Source organism: Pan troglodytes, chromosome 5 (genome assembly GCF_028858775.2).
Source record: "Pan troglodytes isolate AG18354 chromosome 5, NHGRI_mPanTro3-v2.0_pri, whole genome shotgun sequence".
In the NCBI taxonomy this organism is placed as follows: domain Eukaryota; kingdom Metazoa; phylum Chordata; class Mammalia; order Primates; family Hominidae; genus Pan; species Pan troglodytes.
In genome coordinates, this window is record NC_072403.2 from 71,074,204 (window position 1) to 71,101,518 (window position 27,315).

Sequence of the window (27,315 nt, forward strand, 5' to 3'; positions counted from 1 at the left end):
ATTGCAGTAAACAATAGGTGTTTATAAGTTGCTAATAACAATATACATGAAAAATAGCAATGTGTTAATCTATCCTGTACTTGACAGCCCACTCGATATATAAAAACTGAAAAGAGGAATCAATTCAGCATTTGATCTATTTCTTCTTTTAGTGAGTTGAATGCCAAGGTTTGGAAATACACAAACATGCCTTTGGAAGCAAACATCTATCTTACTTTTGACAGTGAACTAATTAACTGGTACATATTAGACAACTAAACTTGAACTGACTTGGAACCTCAATAAGCTTGTGAGAGGAGTAATTCTGGTAAGCAAACAGTGAAATTAAGACAAAGATGAAATGGTTTCACAATGACAGTAAAAAGAAACAAGAGAATCAAGAAAATTGTCTATAAAAAGGAAAGTAATCTATTTCTTGTATCTCACGTCACATCAGAAATAAGCAAATTTTGCAAAGTTTTATCAAAGTTTTGTGATTTTTATTTGATTGACACAAAATGCATATTTATAACAATTTTATAACCTTAACCAACTGATTTGTCATTTCATGTGCCAAATATATTCAATGTTGCTTTCCTTAAGGCTTTTCTATTTTATAAGGGAAAACTAATTTTGATTGCTAGTATGAAGAGGATTTTAAAGCAACTTTAGATGCTGATTTCTTATTTCAGCAGCAACCTTTCTTAGGAAAGATAAGGATTTCCATTAGTAATCTTGCTTTTCATGATGTATTAAGCATTGTAAACTTCTCTTTCTTAAAGAAACTATATCATGAAATTATGGCATATACCTAGAATTACAGCATCTATATTCCCTGGTGATTCTATTTATATTTATTTAAAGCATTTGCTAGTTTTTAGAAACCATACAGAAAAATGAAAAGAAATTCCTTCATATAGGCAGATATTAATAGTGGGAAAACCTCACCTCTCTCTCTTTCTCTTTTTTCTTAGTATTTGTATATGTGGCCATTTTACCACATATGTGAATTCATTGTTCAAATGGGTTCAAAAGCATTAACTCATTCTATTCATTTCATCATTTTTTTCAATAGCCTGGATAGAATATTTGTATATTCATTTCCATACTTCAGATAAGGAAATAAAAATTATAGAATTTTTTTCAACTCACACACCTCAATTCTCACAGGTCTAAGACATAAAACCTTTATACTTAGGTTTCAAATCTCATCAATTGTTACTTTATTTTAAAATTTATTCTCTATTCCCCAATAAAAATATTTTCAATGGAAGTTTTAATTGACACATAAGAACTATTATTGTTAAAAATTGGAAGTATATAACCTTATAATTCTGATGTTTTATTGTTTTTATGACACCACCTTCTTGCTTTGACATCACTTATTCACTTATCCTTCTGAAGTTTAAGTACTAATAAATTATTAACAGATTATTTCTAAAATATCTTATTCTATCCAGTTTAAAGAAATGTAATGATCCTTCAAAAAGCAATGATGAATTTACATAAATTAATGTTCAATTTCCACTCATAGTCAAAATCTTCTATGGAAAATTAATAAAGTAAAATCAATAGTAATTATATTATTTAAATTAAAAAAACATTAGAATTATTTTTCCTCTAGCTTTTCTAGGTAGCACCTAAATTTAGGAACTGTATCAAAAAAATGTAGAATAATGCAAAATAAAAAACAAAGCTGGCCTATTTTGGCTCTCTGGGGACCAAGGGAAATCTGATTTTAACAGAAAATTCTCAAGTAGTTTGGGAAATTATATAAGACCATTTTCTGGTCTCCTATTATTACTTTAACATTTTTCCATAAATCACAGTAGTTGCTGACAACTCCACGACCATACTATATTCTAGAGAAATGTGAAAATTCAACAAATATTTTCTGAAATATAACTCTTCTCCAACTTGTTATGCTAAAAGGAGACAAAAAGTTTAAATTACGGCATCCTTGCTCTCACTGAGCTCACAGTCTAATGTGTGTTTACGGTCATTCCAAGAAATCCCATTTAGTGTAGTCACTGCTATGTAGAAAGACAGTATTGCAAACAATGGGAACAGAAAGGAAGAAGTAGTCGACATAATCACAAATGTGAGGTAGTTTCATTCTGGATGAAGGCATGTATTGGGATAGACATGAAATAGGAAATGCAATCTTTTCCATATTTCCATCTATATTTCTACATATAAAATTGTGACTGGAGTTCAAGGAATGGTAGGTGACCATAAATTATTGAATATCTGTACTTTTACCCAAGATATTATAATTAATTTCTAAATTTCCTTTAGAAATACCATCATTCTCAGCACACTATCGCAAGGACAATAAAACAAACACCGCATGTTCTCACTCATAGGTGGGAATTGTACAATGAGAACACATGGACACAGGAAGGGGAACATCACACACCGGGGCCTGTTGTGAGGTGGGGAGTGGGGGAGGAGGGATAGCATTTGCAGATATACTTAATGTTAAATGATGAGTTACTGGGTGCAGCACACCAACATGGCACATGTATACATATGTAACTAACCTGCACGTTGTGCACATGTACCCTAAAACTTAAAGTATAATAAAAAAAAAGAAATACTCATATATGGATATGTGAATGATCAATTTAATTTAATGACTTGTGAGGTGACTGACAGGAATTTCTTTCTCTTTCTTTTTTCTTTCCTTCCTTCCTTCCTTCTTTCGTTCGTTCGTTCTTTTTTTTTTTTTTTTTTTTTTTTGGTCTGTGTCTCTCTCTATCGCCCAGGCTGGAATGCAGTAGTGCTATATCTGCCCACTGCAACAACCTCCACCTCCTGGGCTCAAGCCATCTGCCCATGTCAGCCTCCTGAGTAGCTGGGACTGCAGACATGCACCACCATGCCTGGCTATTTACATATTTTGTAGAAATGGGGTTTTGCTATGTTGCTCAGGTTGGTCTCCAGCTCATGAGGTCAAGTGATCTGTCCATTTCAGCCTCCCAACATGCTGGGATTACAGGCATGCACCACCATGCTCATCCTGAAAGTAATTTCTTAGACTACAGTGATTCATTATCTAATGTTTCCCTCCAAAAATAACACAGATAACACAAAGCAAAACAAGTAAAGCCTCTTATTTTCTAATTATGAGAAAATGACTGAAGAAATTGAGCAAATACTGGAATTTTTCATGATTGTGAAGAAATGTACACTATTCTAAAACATATATGAGTAACTAATTTATTATTCACAATCTGTAGTATCCCATAAAAGTGCACCATAGCTAATGGCCAGAGAACCTGTTCTTCCCCTATTTTCATTTATTTCCTTTTAAAGATTTCTTTGATTTTCAAAAGTATTACTACAAGAACAAAAATGTGGCTACCTAATTCATCACCAAGTATTTGATTTTCTTGTTTTAAGACATGATAATCACTATTATTCAAGATCACTTCTTTATTCAATAGGTATTTATTTTAAGTATGCTCTGGGGAGTTATTAATCACATATGGCACAAAGAAAGTAAAAGAATGAAATTGTCCCAGTTCTCTTAGATATAACTTTAAAATGAACACAAACAAACAAATGAAAATCTCACAATTCCTAAAGGCAATACATTCTAGGACATCGTTAATCCAAGATGCTGCAAGTTGAGTATGTCATTTAAACACACGTAGATATATTTTACTATTTGGGAGTAAAGTAAAATTGACATATATGTATTTATGGGCATGTGTATATATATATGCGTGTGTGTGTTTGTATAAATGTATATACACATGCATATACATTACATATATGCATATATGTATGTATACACATTACACATTATTATATATATACATATATGTACGTATACATTTATATATATGCCTATATATGTAATGTATATGCATGTGTATATATGTAATGTTTTTACTACAAGTGTTTAAAGATTTTCTTCTTAGGAGACAGTTTCTTCCCCTTCTTAAATGTATACATTTTCTTTAAAATTTTCTACATTAGTATTTTATATCACTGTAGACAAAGTGTAATATTCTCCAGTGCTATACTGTTCTCTGATTCTGATGTATTTATTTTTTCTCAAGGACTTTCATTTTTAAACTTTATAAATACAGTGTCTCTTATTAAACTCTTATCATAGCTTTAAATTCAAAAAAAATTAGAAAAGTTATGGGAAATCTTTAGAGAGTGAAGTCACCCTTTTCTTTTCAACAGGAAAGCAAGCAGTCTCAAAGAACCATGAAAATGATCTGATTGCATTTAGTCCTAAATCAACTTTCAGCTGCTGAGGTAAAAATGCCTTTGCCGTGACATTACACCTTTGTAGTTGTCTCTCACATACTACATAGACTTGCATGCCAAATGTCATTCAACTTCAGGAATGAATGTGATCATCATGGGCTACAAAAGAAGATAAATGATCACCTTACTCATTTAAAATGATATTAAAACTCTTTTTTTTTGCAGTTAAATCTTCCTTTTGCTCTTATAGGCTACATAACATCTATTTATTTCATTTTTCTATCAAACAAATGACTGTAGAAAAACAAAATCCCTATTTTCCTTTCCCAGCTAATTGCTAATGCAAACTTCTTTTAATAGTGGCATAATATTAAATAAACAATCAATTAAGCAATTAAATATATAGCTTTAGGTTCAAGATAACCTACATTGACTCTACTCATTTTTTGTTACAGTTATATTTAATCATTTCAGAAGAAAAATAACTCCTTTAAGTATATGTCATTTTGTTTCCACAACATTATAAATGTTCTGATTGATGCTGTTTTTCACGGCGTAGACAGACATATCTGATAACGTTGCCATCTCAGGAAGAGTACATCTTTAACAGGCTAAAAGTGACTTTAATGTTCTTTTTAATTTTCATAATTAGTTAAAAACTTAGATTGATAATTGACGATTTAACTCTTTTAATACAAGTCAAGTTTATTTAGTAGCATTTATTTAGATTACTTCAATCTATCAGTAGTTTGCATTTTGTAATTTAACTAAAAACTTAGATTAAATATATGTGTCACATATTTTTTCCAATTGTAGAAGTGCATGTGAACTAAATTTTCCCTCAAAATACCTTATTATAATTTTTTAATATAATTTTTATATAATCAAACTTTACCCCACTGATTTCAGTTTATAAATTCAGAAAATGACTTTAAATATATTCTTGCATTTGATTTTCTCTATTTTAATTTAATTATCTTTTTTATTGTGCTACAATAATATCTTAATTATTGGGGCTTTATAATTAATTTTTTCACCTGGTATTCCAAGTACTTCTTTGGTATTTTTTCAAAGTTTCCCTATATATTTTTAAATTTGTTTTTCCAAATAAATTCTTGGATATTTTTTCTTAAATATCCCTTATATGTAAATTATTAAATAACATCTGATACATCACATCATTTGATTTTGTCTTTGTGAATTTTTGAAACTCTAGGGTAATATGATTTTTCTCAGGCTTTGACTAAAAAATAAAATCAACTAAATGGTTTTTTTTTTCAATTTTTTTTCGATTCATGGTAGAACATTGATTAGAACATTTCCTTCCATAAGAAGTAGTAAATAATCAACCTCAGAATTGTATTAGTCATTACATAGGAAACATTTACAGATATACTAGAGTAATAATATAGAAATACAAAATGAATAAAACTTTAAAATATGATAACCTTGCATGAGTTGAAAAAATTTTTTTCAAATAGTCCACTCATTACAGATATGCGCTTCAGATATATTTTAATTCATGGTCCTCATAAAAGAGATCAAGTTGGACTATATTAAAAATATTAAGACTTATTATGATATCCTTCTCTTTAGGTTTGATTTTAGGTAATTTTATAATTATTTCAGATATTTTTTATATCTACCTTTTATATCAGGCATTTTAACGAGATAGTTCAGGGACAATGTTCTCTTCTGGGTTAATTTGGGTACTTTTAAAGTTCAGCTCCTTCTCCCCGGATGACACCATGGAGCTCTCCTATTTTAAGTAGGAGTATCCTACTTAAAGAGATAGGATGCATGTATTAAAAACAAGTACTTGGCCAATTAGAATATTATGGAGTTAGAAGAGAGGCAGCTAAATTTTTAAAAAATGAAATGTGTTTCTTCAGATTTCTATATTCATTATTCAAATGCGAAAAGCAACTTTTTCTTTGGATGAAAATCTCAGTGATAGTGTGTGTCAAACATTTTTGGTACAATTGCATAATTAAACTCTCCACCTCATTTTAAGGAGTTCTGGTCATCTGCATACTGTCAAAAGGATTTTTTTGTGAGTTGAGATAGATTGCTTAAAAAAGTCATCCTAACTCTGAAGAACAGCTGGAAAAATAAACAGTCAGGACTTCAGACAACTATCAATCTAGGGAAACTTGGTAACCAACAAAGAATGAATAAATTCCTTTTTCTGTTCTCATAACAGAAGTAAGAATAGTCAAGAACTGACCTATATTTGCTAATAGTAAGCTTATCCAAAATACAATAGCAACAACCAACAAAAAACTCACTCATATTTTTCCAGGACCTAGGAGGATTCCTGTTTTGGCCCTCCATCTGCCTGCCTTCTTACGCCTGAAAAATTTTCTGCCTGATCCCAGGTTTAGATTGGAAATGATTATGAAGAACTGAGCAAAAGATAGAAAATATTAACCTGTGGATCTCTGTCTCCATCTCCTGTATCTCCCCCTGTGTGAGTGCGTATGTGTGGTCAGTCCCTCCTCAGTAACAGGTGGACACTATTTTCAAATCTGAACTTTCAGCAACTGATGTTAGGTTTCTCTTTTATCTTTTATTTTGTTTGCAATTAAAGTTAAGATATATATCTCATTGAGTGACTATTACAAAGCATAAGGTAAGATCATGGCCTGTCTTCTTCAACATTGTGTGCCTGGAGTTGAGAGTTTCCACAATGCAATGTTTTTGATATTCTTTCAATGAGCTGTACTAGTTACATAGCACTAAGAGATTACAAAAGAATTAGAGAGAGATTTTCCTGAAAGACAAGTGACTAAAGATTTCACCAAAACTTACTGAGGCCAAACAAAAGTTACTTAGTCCATGGGCCTCTTGTAATACCCGTGATTACATCTGCAATCAGAATGTTGGCTGTCTAGTAAATTATGTATGATTCTCACTTTGTAATGTGGATTGCCTTATTTTTTAAATCAGTGTTTCTGTTGACTTTTGAGTACAAGGTGAAAACATGACTTTGCAATTGTTATAGATAACATAAGAATCATGTAGACACCAATTTCTAAACATTAGATGTTCATATTGGGAAGAATACCAGTTAGTGCCTTTTGTGTAAACCAGACCTAGTTTAATGCCTGTTACTCCAGCCAAGCAACTGTTCGGACCCTTTTTCATTCTCAAATGTGTCCTAGTATGAATGATAAATTAGTAAAGTTATGTACACATGCAGGATATGGCATTAGCACGGGCTATTCCTGTCTGCGTTAGAAATGGGACAGCAAAATGTTACAAGCCAAGATCTCATTTGTGAAAGTCTGCTGTTTCACTAAGCAGTTGACAAATGGATCTCCTAAACGTGCCAACCATGTCAAGGTAAATGCAGAATTTTAACTAATGAAAGTTAAATCCATTTGTTCTGAGATATGCAACTAACTAAACATCTTGCTGTTTTGGTTTTTCCTGATCTACACTCAATCCACTTGTATCAGTTAGTTCAGATGGATCTAAAAGCTAAGACTAAAAATGACTGCTAAGAATAAATCTTGATTGACTTCTTTTGTGTATTTTATATACATTTTTAGAGAGGACCTATCACCATATTTACATTCAAATTTATGTGTTCAGTTAGAGAGCTTCTTGAATGATTTTCAGCTAGCAAGTTTACATTGGTGTAAATTTTAGAATAAAATTTCTTGAAGCCTTTGTGGATTTGCTTTCTATTGCTGCTGTAATGAAACACTACAGATGCAGTGGCATAAAACAACATTTATTCTCCAACATTTCTGGAGGTCAGAAATCTGGAATCAGTCTAATTGATGTAAAGTCAAGGTGTCAGCAAGACTGGCTTCTTCTGCAGGTTCTGAGGGGGAAATCTGTTTCTTTATCTTTTTCTCAGCTTCTATTGGTAGCCTATATTATTTGGCTTGTACCTTCCTTCCTTCAGCTTTAAAAAATAACACTCCAATCTCTGCTTTGTTATCATATCACCTTCTCTGTCTCTGATTCTGTATGCAACATTTTAATAAGGACCTCTGTGATTATATCAGGCCCCATCTGATAATCAGGATAATCTCTTCATCTCAAGATACTTATCTTCAACGTATCTGCAAAGTCCTTTTTGCCATGTTAGATAACATCCATAGGTTATGGGGATTAGGCCACAGAGGAAAATTTGGGTACCATTATTCAGCCCAGCATACTCTGGATGCTCAGAAACTGTTGAAGAAAGTTTATGTTCTGGTTTCTTTCCCAAATATTTGTGAAACTCCTTCTAAAGTACTGAGCTTTACCATATGTACAGATAGAATGGCTCTAAATCCTTGTTAATAAGCATCTTGGTAGAAGAGCTGCTATCTTAAGGATCCAAAACATAATATGAAATAGATTCACATAAATAACCTGACCTTATTTTGTTTTTCTTTCACAAATGATTTTTTCTTAACCATAGCAGGCGAATTTTTAAATAATAAAACTTGTTAAAAAAAGTTTTTTCAATTATTTTTCCTGTTCCAGCACTAGTAAAGACATTGTGACATTCTCAATTTCTCTAAGACATTTAAAATGTTTATATGTTTCCTTTAAATATGAATGTTTTAACTATTCACAAGCATTGCACTAATTTGAATGAATTAATCTATCACTTCTTATAGTTGTTTTAATTTATTTTATCACTTACAAAACTTCCGCTGAAAAAAAGCAAGATAAAAGATAAACTTGCAACTCCTTTGGTGCTTACTCTTGTAAATGGATAATAGCATAAAAATCAAGTTTAAAAGTGTGAGAGAAGAAGCTTATGAATTCATTATTAGAGGTCTCCCTTAAATATTTCCTACTCTATAGCTAATATCAATTATTATAGCCAATCAACAGAAAACATGTGGAATTATAAAGTACTTCTCATTGGAAATTAGTTAATTTACATATCATGCATGTAGAGGTAACATTGGCATAGCACTAATTCCTGAGCATTTCTGTATTAGTCCATTCTCATACTGCTAATAAAGACATACCTGAGACTGGGTAATTTATAAGGGATAGAGGTTTAATTGCCTCACAGTTCAGCATGGGTGGGAAAGCCTCAGGAAACTTACAATCATGGCAAAAGGGGAAGCAAATATGTCCTTTTTCACATGGCAGCAGGAAGGAGAAGTGCTGAGCAAAAGGGCAAAAAAGCTCCTTAAAAAAAACCATCAGATCTTGTGAGAACTCACTCACTATCACAAGAACAGCAGCATGGGGGAAACCGCCCCCATGATTCAATTACCTCCTACTGGTTCCCTCCCATAACACATGGGGATTATGGGAACTACAAGTCAAGATGAGATTTGGGTAGGGACACAGAAAAACCAATGTTAATTTTTATTTTTGTCCTAGATCTATTAAGATACTGGTAAATTTCCTGTACATCAAATCCTTCACACATAATGGAAGTTATGTGGTAACTTTGATTTCTATTAATCTTCTCAGTTGAACACATCTGAAGCTTTATTATTGTTTGCTGCCTAGGAAAGGACAAGCCAAAAGGCCCCAGATAATACTATTTATGGTTGACCAAAAATAAAGTTTCTACCACTTTGAATGACTAACAATTTTATGGCAATAAAACCATTTGAGAATGACTTAAACATGAATCCTGTGAAAGATGCTTCTTACGTTATTTGAAAAAATTCTTCCAAGTAAAAGCACATTGTTGTTTGCTTATTTAAAATATGAGAGTAATTTAAATTATTAAAATACATCATAGAACTAGAAAAACAGTAACACATGCACATGAACAATATTTAAAAGTGAACAGCTAGTTTGAGGATGCTGCTCTCTTTCAAGTAGTACTTTAAGCATAAGCCAACTTCCCTCCCAAGAGTCAGTACAAGTACAGGATAAACTACTCAGTTAATGAAGTTCTTTCAGAGAGCCATTGAGAAATATGTCCATGAAAGAGAGAGATGAGAGGAGATGTAAGGCATAGACCAGGACATGAATGAAATGGATCATGATCGTATGGTATTATTGAAGCTACATCAGAGCAATTCAGTGGCTATTTGATTTTGTTATTTTATGCTTAATACATCTGGGATCCTACCTCTTTCTCCCCGTTTTCTTAAAAATGAAGTAGAGCAAGCTCTCTGTTATTATCACACAAGTTCATTCTACTTAACAAAACTCTTTCAAATTTTTCACCTACATGACTAATAATATACATAGAGGAAAAAATCAAGCAAATTTAATGTAAGCAAGCATTTCAGAAGGAAGAACTGAAAAGCAAAGTTTGTGACCAAGCAGTACATATATATATATATACACACACATTTGTGACCAAGCAGTGTGTGTGTGTGTGTGTATATATATATTTATATATATTATATAAATATTATATATATATTTATATATTATATAAATATATATATATTTATATATACTATATAAATATTATATATATTTATATATATTATATATATTTTATATATATATTTATATATATATATCTCATTCTGAACCAAAAGTGCTTAGTCTGTTCCAACAAAGCAAGAAAATAACAAGAAAACAATTTGTCCTAACCAATTATGTGCATCTAACTGTCAGACGCAATGCCCACATGAACCAGAAAAAGATTTCCCAATCTGGAATCTATCTCCTGTTATTACGGTCTGCTAGTCTGAAACAGTTTTTCTTTTGTAAGTCTGGGGTTCTCTAACTTTCATAAAGTTGTATGCATTTGATCTTTCCTTTTTTCTTACTATTTTCCATTTTCTGCAACCTAAACTTCCTCTAAGGAAGAATTTTTCAACCACAACGATATTGGCATTTTGGACTCAATATTGCTTTATTGTAGGAAACTCTCCTGTGCACTGTAGGATCCTTAGCAGCAACTTGGCTTCTATAGCCAAACACCAGTAGCAGCCCTGATCTCTACTTGTGACAACTAAAAATGTCTTTAGACATTGCCACATATTACCTAAGGGGCAAAATCACACTTGGTTCCTTCAGGGATATTCCTGATTCTGACTCTAACTATTCCTTTTCAAAGATGTCTGCGACTCTCAGCACAAATTATGGCACTGACAACCCAGTCCCTAAGTGTGAAGAAACTGTCTGCGAAGACTGATAAATAATGAATATATTGGTATGTTTATTTGGTTTGGGGTACAATCAGAAGGTATCTTTCACAGATTAAAATGTAATTGGTAAGGTGATAGATGGTCACAGTATTTCTGTTTAATTCAGGCTTTAGTAGATCAGCATAGCATGAATTTCAGATTTTGCAATTTTGTGTATATTTGAATACTAATATTTTGAGTGTCATAACATACTTAGCTTACCCAATGCCTCTTCTTTCTTTCTTTCCCTCCCTCCATTTCTTTCTTTTTTTCTTTCTTTCTTTCTTTCTTTCTTTCTTTCTTTCTTTCCTTTCTATTTCTTTCTCTCTCTTTCTTTCTTTTTTTTTTTGAAACAGGATCTTACTCTATTACCCCAGGATGAAGTGCAGTAGCACAACCATAGCTCACTGCAGTCTTAATTCCTGGGCTCAAAGTGATTATCCTACTCCAGCTTCCCAAGTAGCCAGGACTATGGATGCGTGCCACCAGATCACACTAATTAAAAAAAAAATAGAAATTGCATCTCATGATGTATTCCAGGCTGGTCTCGAACTCCTGGCCTCAAGCCATCCTTCTATCTCAGTCTCCTTGTTAGTTTGGATTACAGGCCTGGCTGTAACGCTTCTTTCTTTGACCGACTTTTATATTTTTTTACATAAAACCATAATGCAAATGTTTTTTTATGCATCACTTAATTTTTCCCACCTTTCAACAAATGCATCTTTTCCCATGTTCTATGTATTGCTATAAAATGTAATCTGGCTTTCCAGGCTTGGTCAAATTAGCTCTGACTATCTCATTACTAAGAAAGAGTTCTCCTGGTCAGTTTCTATAGTCTGCGCACTTCCTATAAGGGAGTCCCTCCAAATAGGGTTCCACCAACTACATTTGGCATAATTTGCCTTTAGGGCAATTTTTCTGCCTTCCCTGGAAGAAAGTTAGTACCATACAAAGAAACAAATATATCTTTCTTCATAGAGATTACATTTCAGCCTAATCTAGTCTTCTAGTCAATAAAAATAATGTTTGAAGAACTATGTTGTAAACTGGGAAGCCAGATGGCAATAATTGTCAAGAAAAAAAAAAACCACAGAAAGTGGAGATGACACATATGGGCTGGATGAGAGTATGGGAGTGTGGCTGGCTCTCCTTCTCCATGAGTTCTGCATCCATGGATTCAACCAACTGTGGCTGAAAATATTTTTTAAGACAAATGATGGTGGCCTCTGTATGAAACACACAGACTCCTTTTTCTTGTCATTATCCCTTTCAAAATACAGTATAACAACATAGCATTTACTTTGTGTTAGGTATTACAAGTAATCTATAGATAATGTGAAGTATACGGGAGGATGTAGACTGGTTATATGAAAACACTATGTCCTTTTATATAAGAGACTGGAGCATCCATGAAGTATCCAAGTGGGTGGAGGTCCCTAGTACCAACACTCCACGGATACCTAGGGAGGACTGTATATAACATTTTAGATTGGGTTTCTACAGAAGGACAAACCGAGGATGTAACATTTGAGAAAATACCTGCACAGAATGAAGAAACTGATGAATAATAAATGTGGGTGAAAATTTGGGTGTAAATGCTCACAAAAAAGGCCTCAAGCAGGAATATGCCTGAGTTCTTATGGGAACTTCCAGGATGATATCGATGTTATTGTAGAGCAAACCAGGAGAAGTATGATAATATTGAGCCTCTGGTTAAAAGCTTACCTGCTTTCCTCTCTGCAAAGTTTAATTATGTGAGCCTTCAAATTCCTCTCTCTCTCTCTCTCTCTCTGTGTGTGTGTGTGTGTGTGTGTGTAATGGGGGAAGTGGGGACAAGGAGAGAGGGACAGACAGAATGAGAGAGAAAGACAGAGACAGAGAGAGATTTTCTTTAGATTTTCAATTGTTGCAACTAAAATTTAAAACTTTTAATCCTACCCGAATGCAAATTGTACTCATATGGAATTCTAATTCGAGCTTTACTTCTTCCAGCGTGAGTTTACATAAGTCACTCTTGTTGAGGATAATTGTAAAAAAAAAAAAAAAGCAAAAATGATTTAACTGGAGGATAGAAATAGAAGACAGAAATAAAGCAGATGGTGAAGTTAAAGTAGATTAGTTTTAAATTTTGTGTTTTTTTCTTTGTTCTCTAATGACGCCTTATAGGAGATTTAAAAAAAATAAGATAAAACATAAACCGAATTCTTATATATACACTTCTGAGCCAGTTGCAAAAGAAGAGAATCAAAGGAGCTTTGTATAAAGCTCCGATGCTATTTTCTTTGATATAACAAACAACACTCGATAACTTTAAGTCATAACATTAGGAAGTTATACAATATTTGAATAGACACAAACCAGAAAGTGCATTTCTAACTATATGTATTAAAATAAAATAAATGAAAATAAATGTGTCAGTAAATTACTGAAACTCTAAGGAAAAGAATGCCTGAATCATTGCGGTAAGGCATAATAAATAGTATTTAATTGCATAGTACCTGTATTTTACAATTATAATATGCATAATATCAAACATTTTTAAATGTATTGGATGCCATTTATTTATATAAACATGAAAATAACTATAGGATTTTTTTTGCCATGAGCTCTTAATCTCTTCAATAGTTTATACATATGTGATGGTGATTAGAAACCTAACACCCTCAATTGTAAAGCAACAATTGTTTTATCATTGAGGCCATTTATATTATTAATATTGAGAATGCAATTGACATTGTGAATGTGCTTGATTAGATATTCCTCACCACAATTTCAATGAGGAAGTTCGCCATCCTTATGCCACTTCAATTATAAAGAAAATGAATTGAAAATAGAGAAATTTAACTCATAATGAAGAGCATGACTTAGAATTAATAAGGTTCTGACCTACAGGGTTTTTTTATCTCCTCATATTTTCCAGCCTATTTTATTAATATCAGCTTCCTAATCTTAATGTTACTATGAAGAATGCTTTATTCTTCATAAAATTTCATTAAATGCATATTAAAAAAGAAACATTTTTGTTCTCTTTTTAATTTTAGTCTAATCCCATTAACAAGAGTAAACCACTATTAAATTTGTTGGTTTATTTTCTTATAGCTTATTTAATACACATCTGCACAAATACAAATTTCATCCTGGCCCAACTGGCCATCAAAACTCTGATTAAACTTGGTCTTAAGTTAAATCCTCATACTAACAGAGCCACTCTGTGAATTCCAAATGCATTCTTCCCCATGTTTCTCTTTGGATCCTTGCTTCGGTGTCCCTGTCTGTTTCAATTTATCCCTGGGCCAGGTAGGTCACAGGCTCTGGAAATTTTAATGTTTCCATCAAACCAAATCAAATATGCTAAGAAAATTTCATGTTAAATGCTAAATGAGAATGGGGATGGATGACATCAAATACCACATCACCTTTTGCCATCTAAATGGCTCCCCTCCCTTATGCTTTCTGCTGCTTGGGAAAGCCTCTGCTCCCGATATATAATATTTTCTAGTGTCTATACCACTCTGGGAGGTAAAATCAATTTCTGAGGGAGCAGTCCTGGAATGACTTCTAACATTTTCAGCACCTCAGAAAATACATAAAAATTATTTTTTTACAAGTGGATAAATACATACAAATATCTAAAACCAAATAATAGAATGATACAGATGCTTTTCACAAAACATTTTAACTTGAGCATTTTCAATGTGATTAATAACCTTCAAAAACAAGGCCAAATGGATTCATCTTTTATTATATGGATACACTATAATTTTTAATATTCTTGTTGTTTAATTTGATTAATTTTCCTTTACAATAAATAATATTATAATGAACATTTTATATGCATGTTTTATATAATCTTTTAAATTTACTTTAGATATTTCTAGATACTGAATTATTACCGGTTGAAAAATTTCAGGCACATACTGCTAAATTGCCATTCAGTGGACTTATTACAAGTCATATTTTCCCTGGATACATGTGAACATACTGTCTCAATTTTCCTTTGTGATACAGAAATATAAACTGCGTATGCTTTTATGTTCTGTGATATGAAAATATCAAATGATATCTTCATAGTGCCTTAAATAATATTTCATTAATTTTTTGACAGTTTGGATTACCAACTGTAGTAAGATGGCTGAATAGGAACAGCTCCACTCTGCAGCTCTCAGCAAGACTAACACAGAAGGCAGGTGATTTCTGATTTCTGTATTTCCAACTGAGGTACCCTGTTCATCTCATTGAGACTGCTTAGGCAGTGAGTGCGGCCCACCAAGGGTGAGCAGAAGCAGGGTGGGGCATTGCCTCACCTAGGAAGTGTGAGTTTACATAAGGGGTCAGGGACCTCCCTACCCTAGCTAAGGGAAGCCATGAGGGTTTGTGCCATGCGGGACTGGGCTATCTGGCCCAGATACTACACTTTTCCCATGGTTTTTGCAATCCGCAGACCAGGAGATTCCCTCGTGTGTCTACATTCCCCGGGCCCTGGGTTTCAAGCACAAAACTGGGAGGCTGTTGGGGCAGACACTGAGCTACCTGCGGAGTTTTTTTTTTTTTTTTTCGTACCCCACTGATACCTGGAACTCCAGTGAGAGAGAACCATTTACTCCCCTGGAAAGCGGGCTGAAGCCAGGGAGCAAAGCGGTCTGGCTCAGCGGGTCCCACTCCCTTAAGCCCAGCAAGCTAAGAACCACTGGCTTGAAATTCTCACTGCCATCACAGCAGTCTGAAGTCGACCTGGGATCATCAAACTTGGTGGGGATGGGGTATCCGCCTTTACTGAGGCTTGAGTAGGAGACTTTCCCGTGACCCTTCTAAAGACTGGGCGGAACGCATCACAGCACAGCAAAGCTGCTATAGCCAGACTGTCTTGCTAGATTCCTCTTCACTTCGTAGGGCATCTCCGAAAGAAAGGCAGCTGCCCCAGTCAGGGGATTATAAATAAAACTCCCACCTCCCTAGGACAGAGAACCTGGGGGAAGGGGCGGCTGTGGGCGCAGCTTCAGTGGACTTAAGCATTCCTGCCTGTCAGCTCTGAAAAGAGCAGTGGATCTCCCAGCACAGCGCTCCAGCTCTGCTAAGGGATAGACCGCCTCCTCAAGTGGGTTCCCTGACCCCTGTGCCTCCTGACTGTGAGAGACCTCCCAACAGAGGTCGACAGACACCTCGTATGGGAGAGCTCTGGCTGGCATCTGGTGGGTGCCCCTCTGGGACGAAGCTTCCAGAGGAGGGAACAGGCAGCAATCTTTTCTGTTCTTCAGCCTCTGCTGGTGATACCCAAGCAAACAGGGTCTGCAGTGGACCTCCAGCAAACTGCAGCAGACCTGCAGAAGAGGGGCCTGACCATCAGAAGAAAAACCAACAAACAGCAAGCAATAACATCAAAGTCAATAAAAAGGACCCCCACACACAGAAACCCCATCAAAAGGTCATCAGCCTCAAAGGTCAAAGGTAGATAAATCCATGGAGATGAGGAAAAACCAGCAAAAAAATGCTGAAAATTCCAAAAACCAGAATGCTTCTTCTCCTCCAAATGATCACAGCTCCTCTCCAGCAAGGGCACAAAACTGGACAGAGAATGAGTTTGATGAACTGACAGAAGTAGGCTTCAGAAAGTGGGTAATAACAAACTCCTCTGAGCTAAAGGAAGCAACGCAAGGAAGCTAAGAACCTTGACAAAAGGTTACAGGAATTGCTAACTAGAATAACCAGTTTAGAGAAGAACATAAATGACCGGATGGAGCTGAAAAACACAGCATGAGAACTTTGTGAAGCATACACAAGTATCAATAGCTGAGTTGCTCAAGCAGAAGAAAGGATATCAGAGATTGAAGATCAACTTAATGAAATAAAGCATGAAGACAAGATTACAACAAAAAGAATGAAAAAGAACGAACAAAGCCTCAAAGAAATATGGGACCATATGGGAAGACCAAAGATATGATTGACTGGGGTCCCTTAAAGTCATGGGGAGAATGGAAGCAAGTTGGAAAACACTTCAGGATATTATCCAGGAGAACTTCCCCAACCTAGCAAGACAGGCCAGCATTCAAATCCAGAAATACAGAGAATGCCACTAAGATACTCCTTGAGAAGAACAACCCCAAGACAAACAATTCTCAGATTCTCCAAGGTTGAAACAAAGGAAAAAATGTTAAGGGCAGCCAGAGAGAAAGTTCAGGTTACCTACAAAGGGTAGCCCATCAGATTAACAGTGGGTCTCTCTGCACAAACCCTACAAGCCAGAAAAGAGTGGTGCCCAATAGTCAACATTCTTAAAGAAAAGATTTTGCAAACCAGAATTTCATATCCAGCCAAACTAAGTTTCATAAGTGAAGGAGAAATAAAATCCTTTACAGACGAGCAAACGTTGAAGGATTTTGTGACCACCAGGCTTGCCTTACAAGGACTCCTGAAGGAAGTACTAAATATAGAAAGGAAAAACTGATACCAGCCACTGCAAAAACATACCAAAATATAAAGAACAATGAAACTAAGAAGAAACTGCATCAACTAATGTGCAAAATGACCAGCTAGCATCATAATGACAGGATCAAATTCACACATACCAATATTAACATTAAATGTAAATGGGCTAAATGCCCCAATTCAAAGACACAGAATGGCAAGTTGGATAGAGTCAAGACCCACTGGTGCGCTGTATTCAGAAGACCCATCTCATACGCAAAGACACGTATAGGCTCAAAATAAAGAGATGGAGGACTATTTACCAACAAATGGAAAGCAAAAAAAGCAGGGGTTGCAGTCCTAGTCTCTGATAAAACAGACGTTAAACCAAGAAATGTCAAAAAAGACAAAGAAGGGCATTACATAATGGTAAAGGGATCAATGCAACAAGAAGAGCTAATTATCCTAAATATATATGCACCCAATACAAAAGTGCCCAGATTCATAAAAATAAATTCTTAGAGGCCTACAAAGAGACGTAGACTCCCTCACAGTAATAGTGGGAGACTTTTTAACACTCCACTGTCAATATTCGACAGATCAATGAGACAGAAAATTAACGAGGATATTCAGGACTTGAACTCACCTCTGGACCAAGCAGCCCTAATAGATATCTACAGAACTGTCCACATCAAATCAACAGAATATACATTTTTATCAGCATCACATAGCACTTACTCTAAAATCAACCACATAATTGGAAGTAAAACACTCCTCAACAAATGCAAAAGAATGGATGCAAATGTAAAAAAACAGCCTCTTAGACCACAGTTTAATCAAATTAGAACTCAGGATTAAGAAAGTTACTCAAAACCACACAATTTTGTGGAAACTGAACAACTTGCTCCTCAATGACTCTTGGGTAAGTAACAAAAATAAGGCAGAAATAACAAAGTTCTTTGAAACCAATGAAAACAGACAACGTACCAGAATCTCTGGGACAGAGCTAAAGCAGTATTTACAGGGAAAGTTATAGCACCAAATGCCCACATCAGAAAGCAGGAAAGATCTAAAATTGACACCCTAACATCACAATTAAAAGAAATAGAGAAGCAAGAGCAAACAAATTCAAAAGCTAGCAGAAGACAAGAAATAACTAAGATCAGAGCAGAACCGAAGGAGATAGAGGCACGAAAAACCCTTCAAAAAATCATTGAATCAAGGAGCTGTTCTTTTGAAAAGATTAAAAAAATAGATAGACCACTAGCCAGACTAAAAAAGGAGAAAAGAGAGAAAAATCAAATAGACACAATAAAAAATGATAAAGGGGATATCAACACCGATCCCACAGAAATAAAAACTACCAACAGAGAATACTATAAACACCTCTATGCAAAAACAAAACAAAACAAAACAAAACAAAAACTAGAAAATCTAGAAGAAATGGATAAATTCCTGGACACATACATCCTCCCAGGAGGAAGAAAATCCGTAACTAAACCACGAAGAAGTCAAATCGTGAATAGACCAATAAAAAGTTCTGAAATTGAGGCATTAATTAATACCCTACCAACCAAAAAAAGCCAAGGACCAGATGAATTCACAGCTGAATTCTATCAGAGGTACAAAGAGGAGCTGGGACCATTCCTTCTGAAACTATTCTAAACAATAGATAGACAAATGCAATCTAATTAAACTAAAGAGCTTCTGCACAGCAAAGGAAACTATCATCAGAGTGAACAGGCAACCTGCAGAATGGGAGAAAAATTCTGCAATCTATCCATCTGACAAAGGGCTAATATCCAGAATCTACAAAGAACTTAAACAAATTTACAAGACAAAAACAATCAACCTCATCAAAAAGTGGGTGAAGGATATGAACAGGCACTTCTCCAAAAGAAGACATTTATGCAGTCAACAAACATATGAAAAAAAGCTCATCATCACTGGTCATTAGAGAAATGCAAATCAAAACCACAATGAGATACCATCTCATGGCAGTTATAATGACGATTTTAAATGTCAGGAATCAACAGATGCTGGAGAGGATGTGGAGAAATAGGAACGCTTTTACACTCTTGGTGGGAGTGTAAATTAGTTCAATCATTGTAGAAGACAGTGTGGCAATTCCCCAAGGATCTGGAATTAGAAATACCATTTGACCCAGCAATCCCATTACTGGGTATATATCCAAAGGATTATAATTCATTCTACTATAAAGACACATGCACACAAAAGTTTATTGTGGCACTGTTCACAATAGCAAAGACTTGGAACCAACCCAAATGCCCATCAATGATAGACTGGATAAAGAAAATGTGGCAAATATACACCATGGAATACTATGCATTCATAAAAAAGGATGAGTTAATGTTCTTTGCAGGGACATGAATGAAGATGGAAACCATCATTCTCAGCAAACTAACACAGGAACATAATACCGAACACCACATGTTCTCACTCATAAGTGGGAGATGAACAATGAGAACACATGGAGACAGGGAGGGGAACATCACACACCGGGGCCTGTCAGGGGGTGGGGGACTAGTGGAGGGATAACATTAGGAGAAATATATAATGTAGATGACAGTTTGATGGGTGCAGCAAAACACCATGTCACATGTATACCTATGTAACAAACCTGCACATTCTGCACATGTACCCCAGAACTTAATGTACAATAATAAAAAAGATAAACAAGAAAAAAATAAATAAATAAAATAAAACAGAAAAAAAAGAGAGGGACTCCTCCCTAACTCATTTTATGAGTCCAGCATCATCCTGATTCCAAAACCTGGAAGAGACACCATGAGAAAATAAAATTTCAGGCCAATATCACTGATGAACTTCGATGTGAAAATCCTCAATAAAATACTGGCAAATGGAATCCAGCAGTACATCAAAAAGCTTATCCACCACGACCAATTTGGCTTTATCCCTGGGATGCAAAGATAGTTCAACATATGCAAATCAATAAACATAATCCATCACACAAACAGAACCAATGACAAAAACCACATGATTATCTCAATAGATGCAGAAAAGGCCTTCGACAAAATTCAACACCGCTTCATGCTAAAAACTCTCAATAAACTAGGTGTTGGTGGAACATATATCAAAATAATAAGGGCTATTTATGACGAACCCATAGCCAATATCATACTGAATGGGCAAAAGCTGAAAGCATTCCCTTTGAAAACCGACACAAGACAAGGATGCCCTCTCTCACCACTCCTGTTCAACATAATGTTGGAAGTTCTGGCTAGAGCAATCAAGCAAGAGAAAGAAATAAAGGGTATTCAAATAGGAAGAGAGAAAGTCAAATTGTGTCTGTTTGCAGAATACATGATTGTATATTTAGAAAACCCCATCGTCTCAGCCCAACAACTCCTTAAGCTGATATGCAACTTCAGCAAAGTCTCAGGATACAATATCAATGTGCAAAAATCACAAGCATTCCTATACACCACTAACAGACAAGCAGAGAGGCAAATTATGAGTGAACTCCCATTGAGAATTGCTACAAAGAGAATAAAATACCTAGGAATACAACTTACAAGAGATGTGAAGGACCTCTTCAAGGAGAACTACAAACCACTGCTCAAGGAAATAAGAGATGACACAAACAAATGGAAAAAATCATTCCATGCTCATGGACAGGAAGAATCAATATTGTGACAATGGCCATACTGCCCGAAGAAATTTATAGATTCAATGCTATCCCCATCAATCTTCCATCGACTTTCTTCAGAGAACTAGAAAAAAATACTTTAAATTTCATATGCAACGAAAAAAAGGCCATATTTCCAAGGCAGTCCTAAGCAAAAAGAACAAAGCTGGAGGCATCATGCTACCTAACTTCAAACTATACTTCAAGGCTACACAGTAACCAAAACAGCATGGTACTGGTACCAAAATATATATATAGACCAATGGAACACAACAAAGGTTTCAGAAGTAACAACACACATCTACAAGCATCTGAGCTTTGACAAACATGACAAAAACAAGCAATGGGGAAAGAATTCCCTATTTAATAAATGGTTTTGGGAAAACTGGCTAGCCATATGTGGAAAACTGAAACTGGACCTCTTCCTTACACCTTATACAAAAATTAACTAAAGGTGGATTAAAGACTTAAATGTAAAATTTAAAACCATAAAAACCCTAGAAGAAAACCTAGGCAATACCATTCAGGACATAGGCATGGGCAAGTACTTCATGACTAAAACACCAAAAGCAATTGCAACAAAAGCCAAAATTGACAAATGGGATCTAATCAAAATGAAGAGCTTCTGCTCAGCAAAAGAAACTGTCCTCAGAGTGAACAGGCAACCTACAGAATGGGAGAAAAATTTTGCAAACTATCCATCTGACAAAGGGCTAATATCTAGAATCTACAAGGAAGTTAAACAAATTTACAAGAAAAAAACAACCTTATCAAAAAATGGGCAAAGTTTATCAACAGACACCCATCAAAAGAAGTCATTTATGCAGCCAGCAAACATATAAAAAAAAAGCTCATCATCACTGGTCATTAGAGAAATGCAAATCCAAACCACAACGAGATACCATCTCATGCCAGTTAGAATGATGATCATTAAAACGTGGAAATAATAGATGCCGTTGAGGATGCGGAGAAATAGGAACGCATTTACACTTTTGGTGGGAGTGTAAATTAGTTCAACCATTGTGGAAGACAGTGTGGTGATTCCTCAAGGATATAGAACTAGAAATACCATTTGACCCAGCAATCCCATTACTGAGTATATACCCAAATGATTATAAATCATTCTACTATAAAGACGCATGCACACGTATGTTTATTGCAGCACTATTTACAACAGCAAAGACTTGGGACCAACCCAAATGCCCATCAATGATAGGCTGGATAAAGAAACTGTGGCACATATACACCATGGAATATTATGCAGTATAAAAAAGAATGAGTTCATGTCCTTTGCAGAGATGTGGATGAAGCTGGAAACCATCATCCTCAGCAAAGCAACATAGGAACAGAAAAGCAAACACCACATGTTCTCACTCATAAGTGGGAGCTGAACAGTGTGAACACATGGAGATAGGGAGGGAAATATCACACACCAAGGCCTGTTAGGCAGAGTGGCGAGAAGGAGAGGGAGTGTATTAGGACAAATACCTAATGCATGTGGGGCTTAAAACCTATATGACGGGTTGATAGGTGCAGCAAACCACCATACTACATGTATACCAATGTAACGAACGTTTACATTCAGTACATCTATCCCAGAACTTAAAGCAAAATAAAATTAAATTTAAAAATTTGAGACAGTTTGAACATTTAAAATGTGTATTTACCTTTATTTTCATTTATATCTAAAGATTATCTATACAATATATTTTCTAATTTTATTTGTTCTTTCCCTTTAAAAATTAACAATATAACTCACACATAGTTTTTCATGAAGAAACAAATACACCCCACCGTGAAAGAGGATTTATTAATTTCTTAATTTTAAGAATTTTAAAAATCAGAATTTTATGATTTCTGATTTTAAGTTTTAAGGTCTGTTTTACATAAAAGTAAGGTAGGCATCAACTGGTTTCTGGTTAGTATTTCTCTCAATTTTTTCCATCATTTTGTTTCAATAAAGACATTTTATTTCATATTATCTCATGTGAACAGTACATACCTCTATTATGATTATGTTTATTTCTAATGTAAATTTAGGTGGGTAATCACTGGTTATTGTTGTCTTTTTAAAAATTATTTTGATGCACAGAAGTTTTTAAATTTAATTAAGTTCAATAAACCAATTAATTTGTGCCCTGTCTAACAAAGTTTAGTCTAATACATGGTCATGAAGAACCTCATCCTTTGGTGTTTTTTTTTTTTTTTTGCTCCATTTTATTCTCAAGAAGTTTTATAAATTTCTCTTTAACTCTCAGGTTTATGCTTCATGTCAAATTAATTATTGTGTGGTTTGACGTAGGGGATATGGACTCACTTTTTTTCCACGTGTGTTTTGATAAGATGTTCCTTTGTTAGTTAAATTACCTTGGTGTTTTTGAGAGAATTCAACAGAAATTTCCCTGTGGATCTATCTTTGAAGTCTCCTTTCCTCTGTGTGTGTGTGTGTGTGTGTGTGTGTATGTGTGTGTGTGTGTGTGTGTGTGTGTGATCTTCTAGTTCATCCTTATGCTATGTATTAGTCAGGGTTCTCTAGAGGGACAGAACTAATAGGATAGATTTATACGAAAAGGGGAGTTTATTAAGGAGTATTAACTCATACTATCACAGGGTCCCACAGTAGGCTGTCTGCAAGCTGAGGAGCAAGGAAGCCAGTCTGAGTCCCAAAGCAAAGAACTTGGAGTCCAATGTTCGACAGCAGGAAGTATCCAGCACAGAAGAAAGATGTAGGCTGGGAGGCTAAGCCTGTCTAGCCTATTTATGTTTTTCTGCCTGCTTTACATTTTGGCTGTGATGGCAGATGATTAGATGGTGCCCACCTAGACTAAGGGTGGGTCTCCCTTCCCCAGCCCACCAACTCAAATGTTAATCTCCTTTGACAACACCCTCACAGACACACCCAGGGTCAATACTTGACATCCTTGAATCCAATCAAGTTGACCCTCAGTATTAAGCATCACATGCTAGTACCACATTGCCTTGATACTCTAGCTTGAAAGTAACTCCTGAAATCAGGTTGGTAAAATCCTTCAGATTTGATGTTATTTTTGATTGCTTAGCTATTTGAAGTCCTTTGATGTTTCATATCAGTTTTATAATCAGCTTACCCATTTCTACAAAACATTTGTTAATATCAGTAAGAAGAAAGGACATCATAAAATATTAATTTTTCTAATTCATAAATATTTTATAACTTTATTTATAGGGCATATTCCATTTCCCTCTAATCTTTTTTTTAGTTTTCAGCATAGAGATATTAGCCACATTTTGTTAAATGTTTTCTGAAGTGTTTTGATACAATTATAATCATACTTTATTTCACTTTTATAGTATTAATTTTTAGTGTCATGTCTTAATTAGTTGTTGCCATATTACAGAAGCACTATTGGTTTCTAAAAAGTTATAATGAATCCTGGGATTTTGCCATATTTAACTTGTTAGTTCTACTTTTTAATTTTTATAGCGTTCCAATGAATAGTAATGAGGAATGCTTATCAAAACCATACCATTTTATTTATTCTATCTTCATGTTGTATTTATTTTCCTTGCCTTATTTCTCAAAAAAATTATTTTCTGAAAAAAAAAAGCTTTGCGGAAACATTGGAAGTTCCCTTTGTACTCTCCCTGATTTCATTCTCCCATCTACCTCCCTATAGTTTGCCTTTCAAATAAAGCTGGTGTGTGTAATCCTCAAGTTTATAAAATTTTAAAATTCAATATTTTGATATTTGTAAGTATTAATACATATAGCTATTGTCTATTCATTTTAACTAGTTTTTATAATTCCATTGTAAGACTACACCATGATGAAATTGTCCGTTCTCTTATTTACCAGGTTTAGTTTCAGATTTGAAGTGATAATTCCTGTGTAGGTCTCTCAGTAAATACCTGATAATTTCTCTAATAGACACACCTACAAGTAACATTGCTAGGTTGTGGAATATCCCTTACCATGTGTAGTACAGATATATTGTATTTGTAAAGTAATTTCCAAAACTATTCACTAAAAAAGCATATTTTATGGACCCTAACAATCAACCACTAGACTGATTTTATTTCTCATCTAGTTAAAGAGCTTAAAGTATTAGTAACTGGGGTTTTATATACTAAGAAGTATATCACCAGGCCTCAATTAGCTTTATACTTACTTTATAATAAAAACACCTCCTAGAACATTTATTAATTCCCTCCCAACATAATTCTTATAAATTAAAACCCCTATTGCTAAGCTTTACATAACTCACATTTAAATATAGATATAAGGATATATTTCTCTGGCTAAGATTAATAAGAGCATTTGAAATATAGACTAACTGAGTCTATTGTATTTTGAAGGGCTAAATTATGTTGCCATGTATTAAATTACTTACTTTGAATCTTCCAATTATATTGAAACACCATTCTTCATTCAGACAGTTGATGCTCAGCAGTCTACAGTGGTCAATTGCTTTCTCACAGTTTTTTTCAGTAAATCCTGATATACAGCTGTAAATACATCAGTGTAAATTAGAAAAATTATAATTTAAATGTTTTCAGAAAAGCCTATTAACATTATTCCAAAAGGAATAAGGCTTTGTTTAAATTATATGGTACTATTAATCATTTTTTTATACATACCTGTGATCTTAGCCAAAAAGCTCCTATTTATGTATTTGGAAAGAATTACAGTAAACTAAATTTTCAATGTATGCTCTTAATGATCTCTTTTGGGAATTTAAGAATAAAATAAACTTTGGCCTAAACTGATACTTAACAATACAGTATATGTTTTGGAAAACTAGTGGAATATGAAGAAAAAACATGACAAATGTGATTTTTTAATGTTTAGTAGAGCCAGTACATACTGATGATGTGCTAGCAGGAGTTAATGATGACTACATGAATTTGAGACAGGATAGACTGCCAGTGGATGATAATGGTCTAGTTATAGTTGGGCTACTTATAGGACTTCTGTTTGTTAGTTGTCATTTTTAAAATTGTTTTTCAAACAATCTATATTCCAGTCTACTGTATTTCATTAACTGCAATCTATAAGTTGCTAAAGAACACACACTGGTGTTCTGGCTTCTACTGCCCTCACTTCTAATTAATTTGTAGGAAACAGTCCTGTGCCTTAAATCATATTTAGTAAACCTTCTATTATGAAATAAATGGGACCCCAAATGAAAGAATGTTTTTTCTAATGTAAACACCAAATATTTTAAGACCAAAAATATGACTTCTCATGACTTTAAGTTGGTAGAAGCTGATTTATTAATGAAGTGAATTTAACTATGCATTTATTATTTTAAATCTGTTATAAGAACACAAAATAATTTCATAAAAGGGATCAAAGGCCATGTTGGCAAAATTTCACTGAAATAGCATCAATAAAATGCTGTAGTAATTTACCTTTCCTATAGTTTGAGGCATACAGCTTTGCATTTTCATCTTACAGAATTAAATTATTTCTCCATTCATATCAGAAATAATCATCCACTTTTTTTCAGCACCCATCATATGCCAGCCACTAGGCTAATTACCTTTACACAATTTTCTTAAGTTCTCATTCAATTCTTGTAAGTTGTGAAATATATTATTATTTATCACTTTTATAAATGAGGAAACATACCCATAGAAATTACATTAGTTGCTTTGGCCATATTACTTACAAATTTTAGAGTGGTTAATAAAATTAAGTTTGTCCTAACTTTAAGTGCATTATTATACTCTGCTATTCCATAGATGAAGACCTTTATGTATTTTACTCTACCACTCCACAGATAGTAAGATATATTTACTTTACGTCTCTCATTCTGAGGGGCTGGCTAGATATCCAGAAATCACTCCAAATACCAACTTAATGAGAGGTAGCATCGCTTCCTATTGAGGATGAGCATGTAATAGCATAGAGAAGAAGAGAAGAGCTTTAGCACATCCTAAAAGTTGATGAGTTTCAATTTTCCTTTTGAGTTGGAATGGACTGAATTG

At 34.3% G+C, this 27,315-nt stretch overlaps 1 protein-coding gene across 9 annotated transcripts in view; it reads right to left on the reverse strand.

Annotated features, from left to right (window-relative positions):
* LOC100609532 (protein eyes shut homolog) overlaps positions 1-27,315 on the reverse strand; it is a 2,075,858-nt gene that overhangs the window by 1,645,669 nt on the left and 402,874 nt on the right. For all 9 annotated transcript variants that reach the window (XM_063813139.1, XM_054685918.2, XM_054685923.2 and 6 more), the window contains one exon: positions 25,716-25,830. In XM_063813139.1, the coding sequence (XP_063669209.1) occupies positions 25,716-25,830 (115 nt within the window). The remainder of the gene's footprint in view (positions 1-25,715; positions 25,831-27,315) is intronic.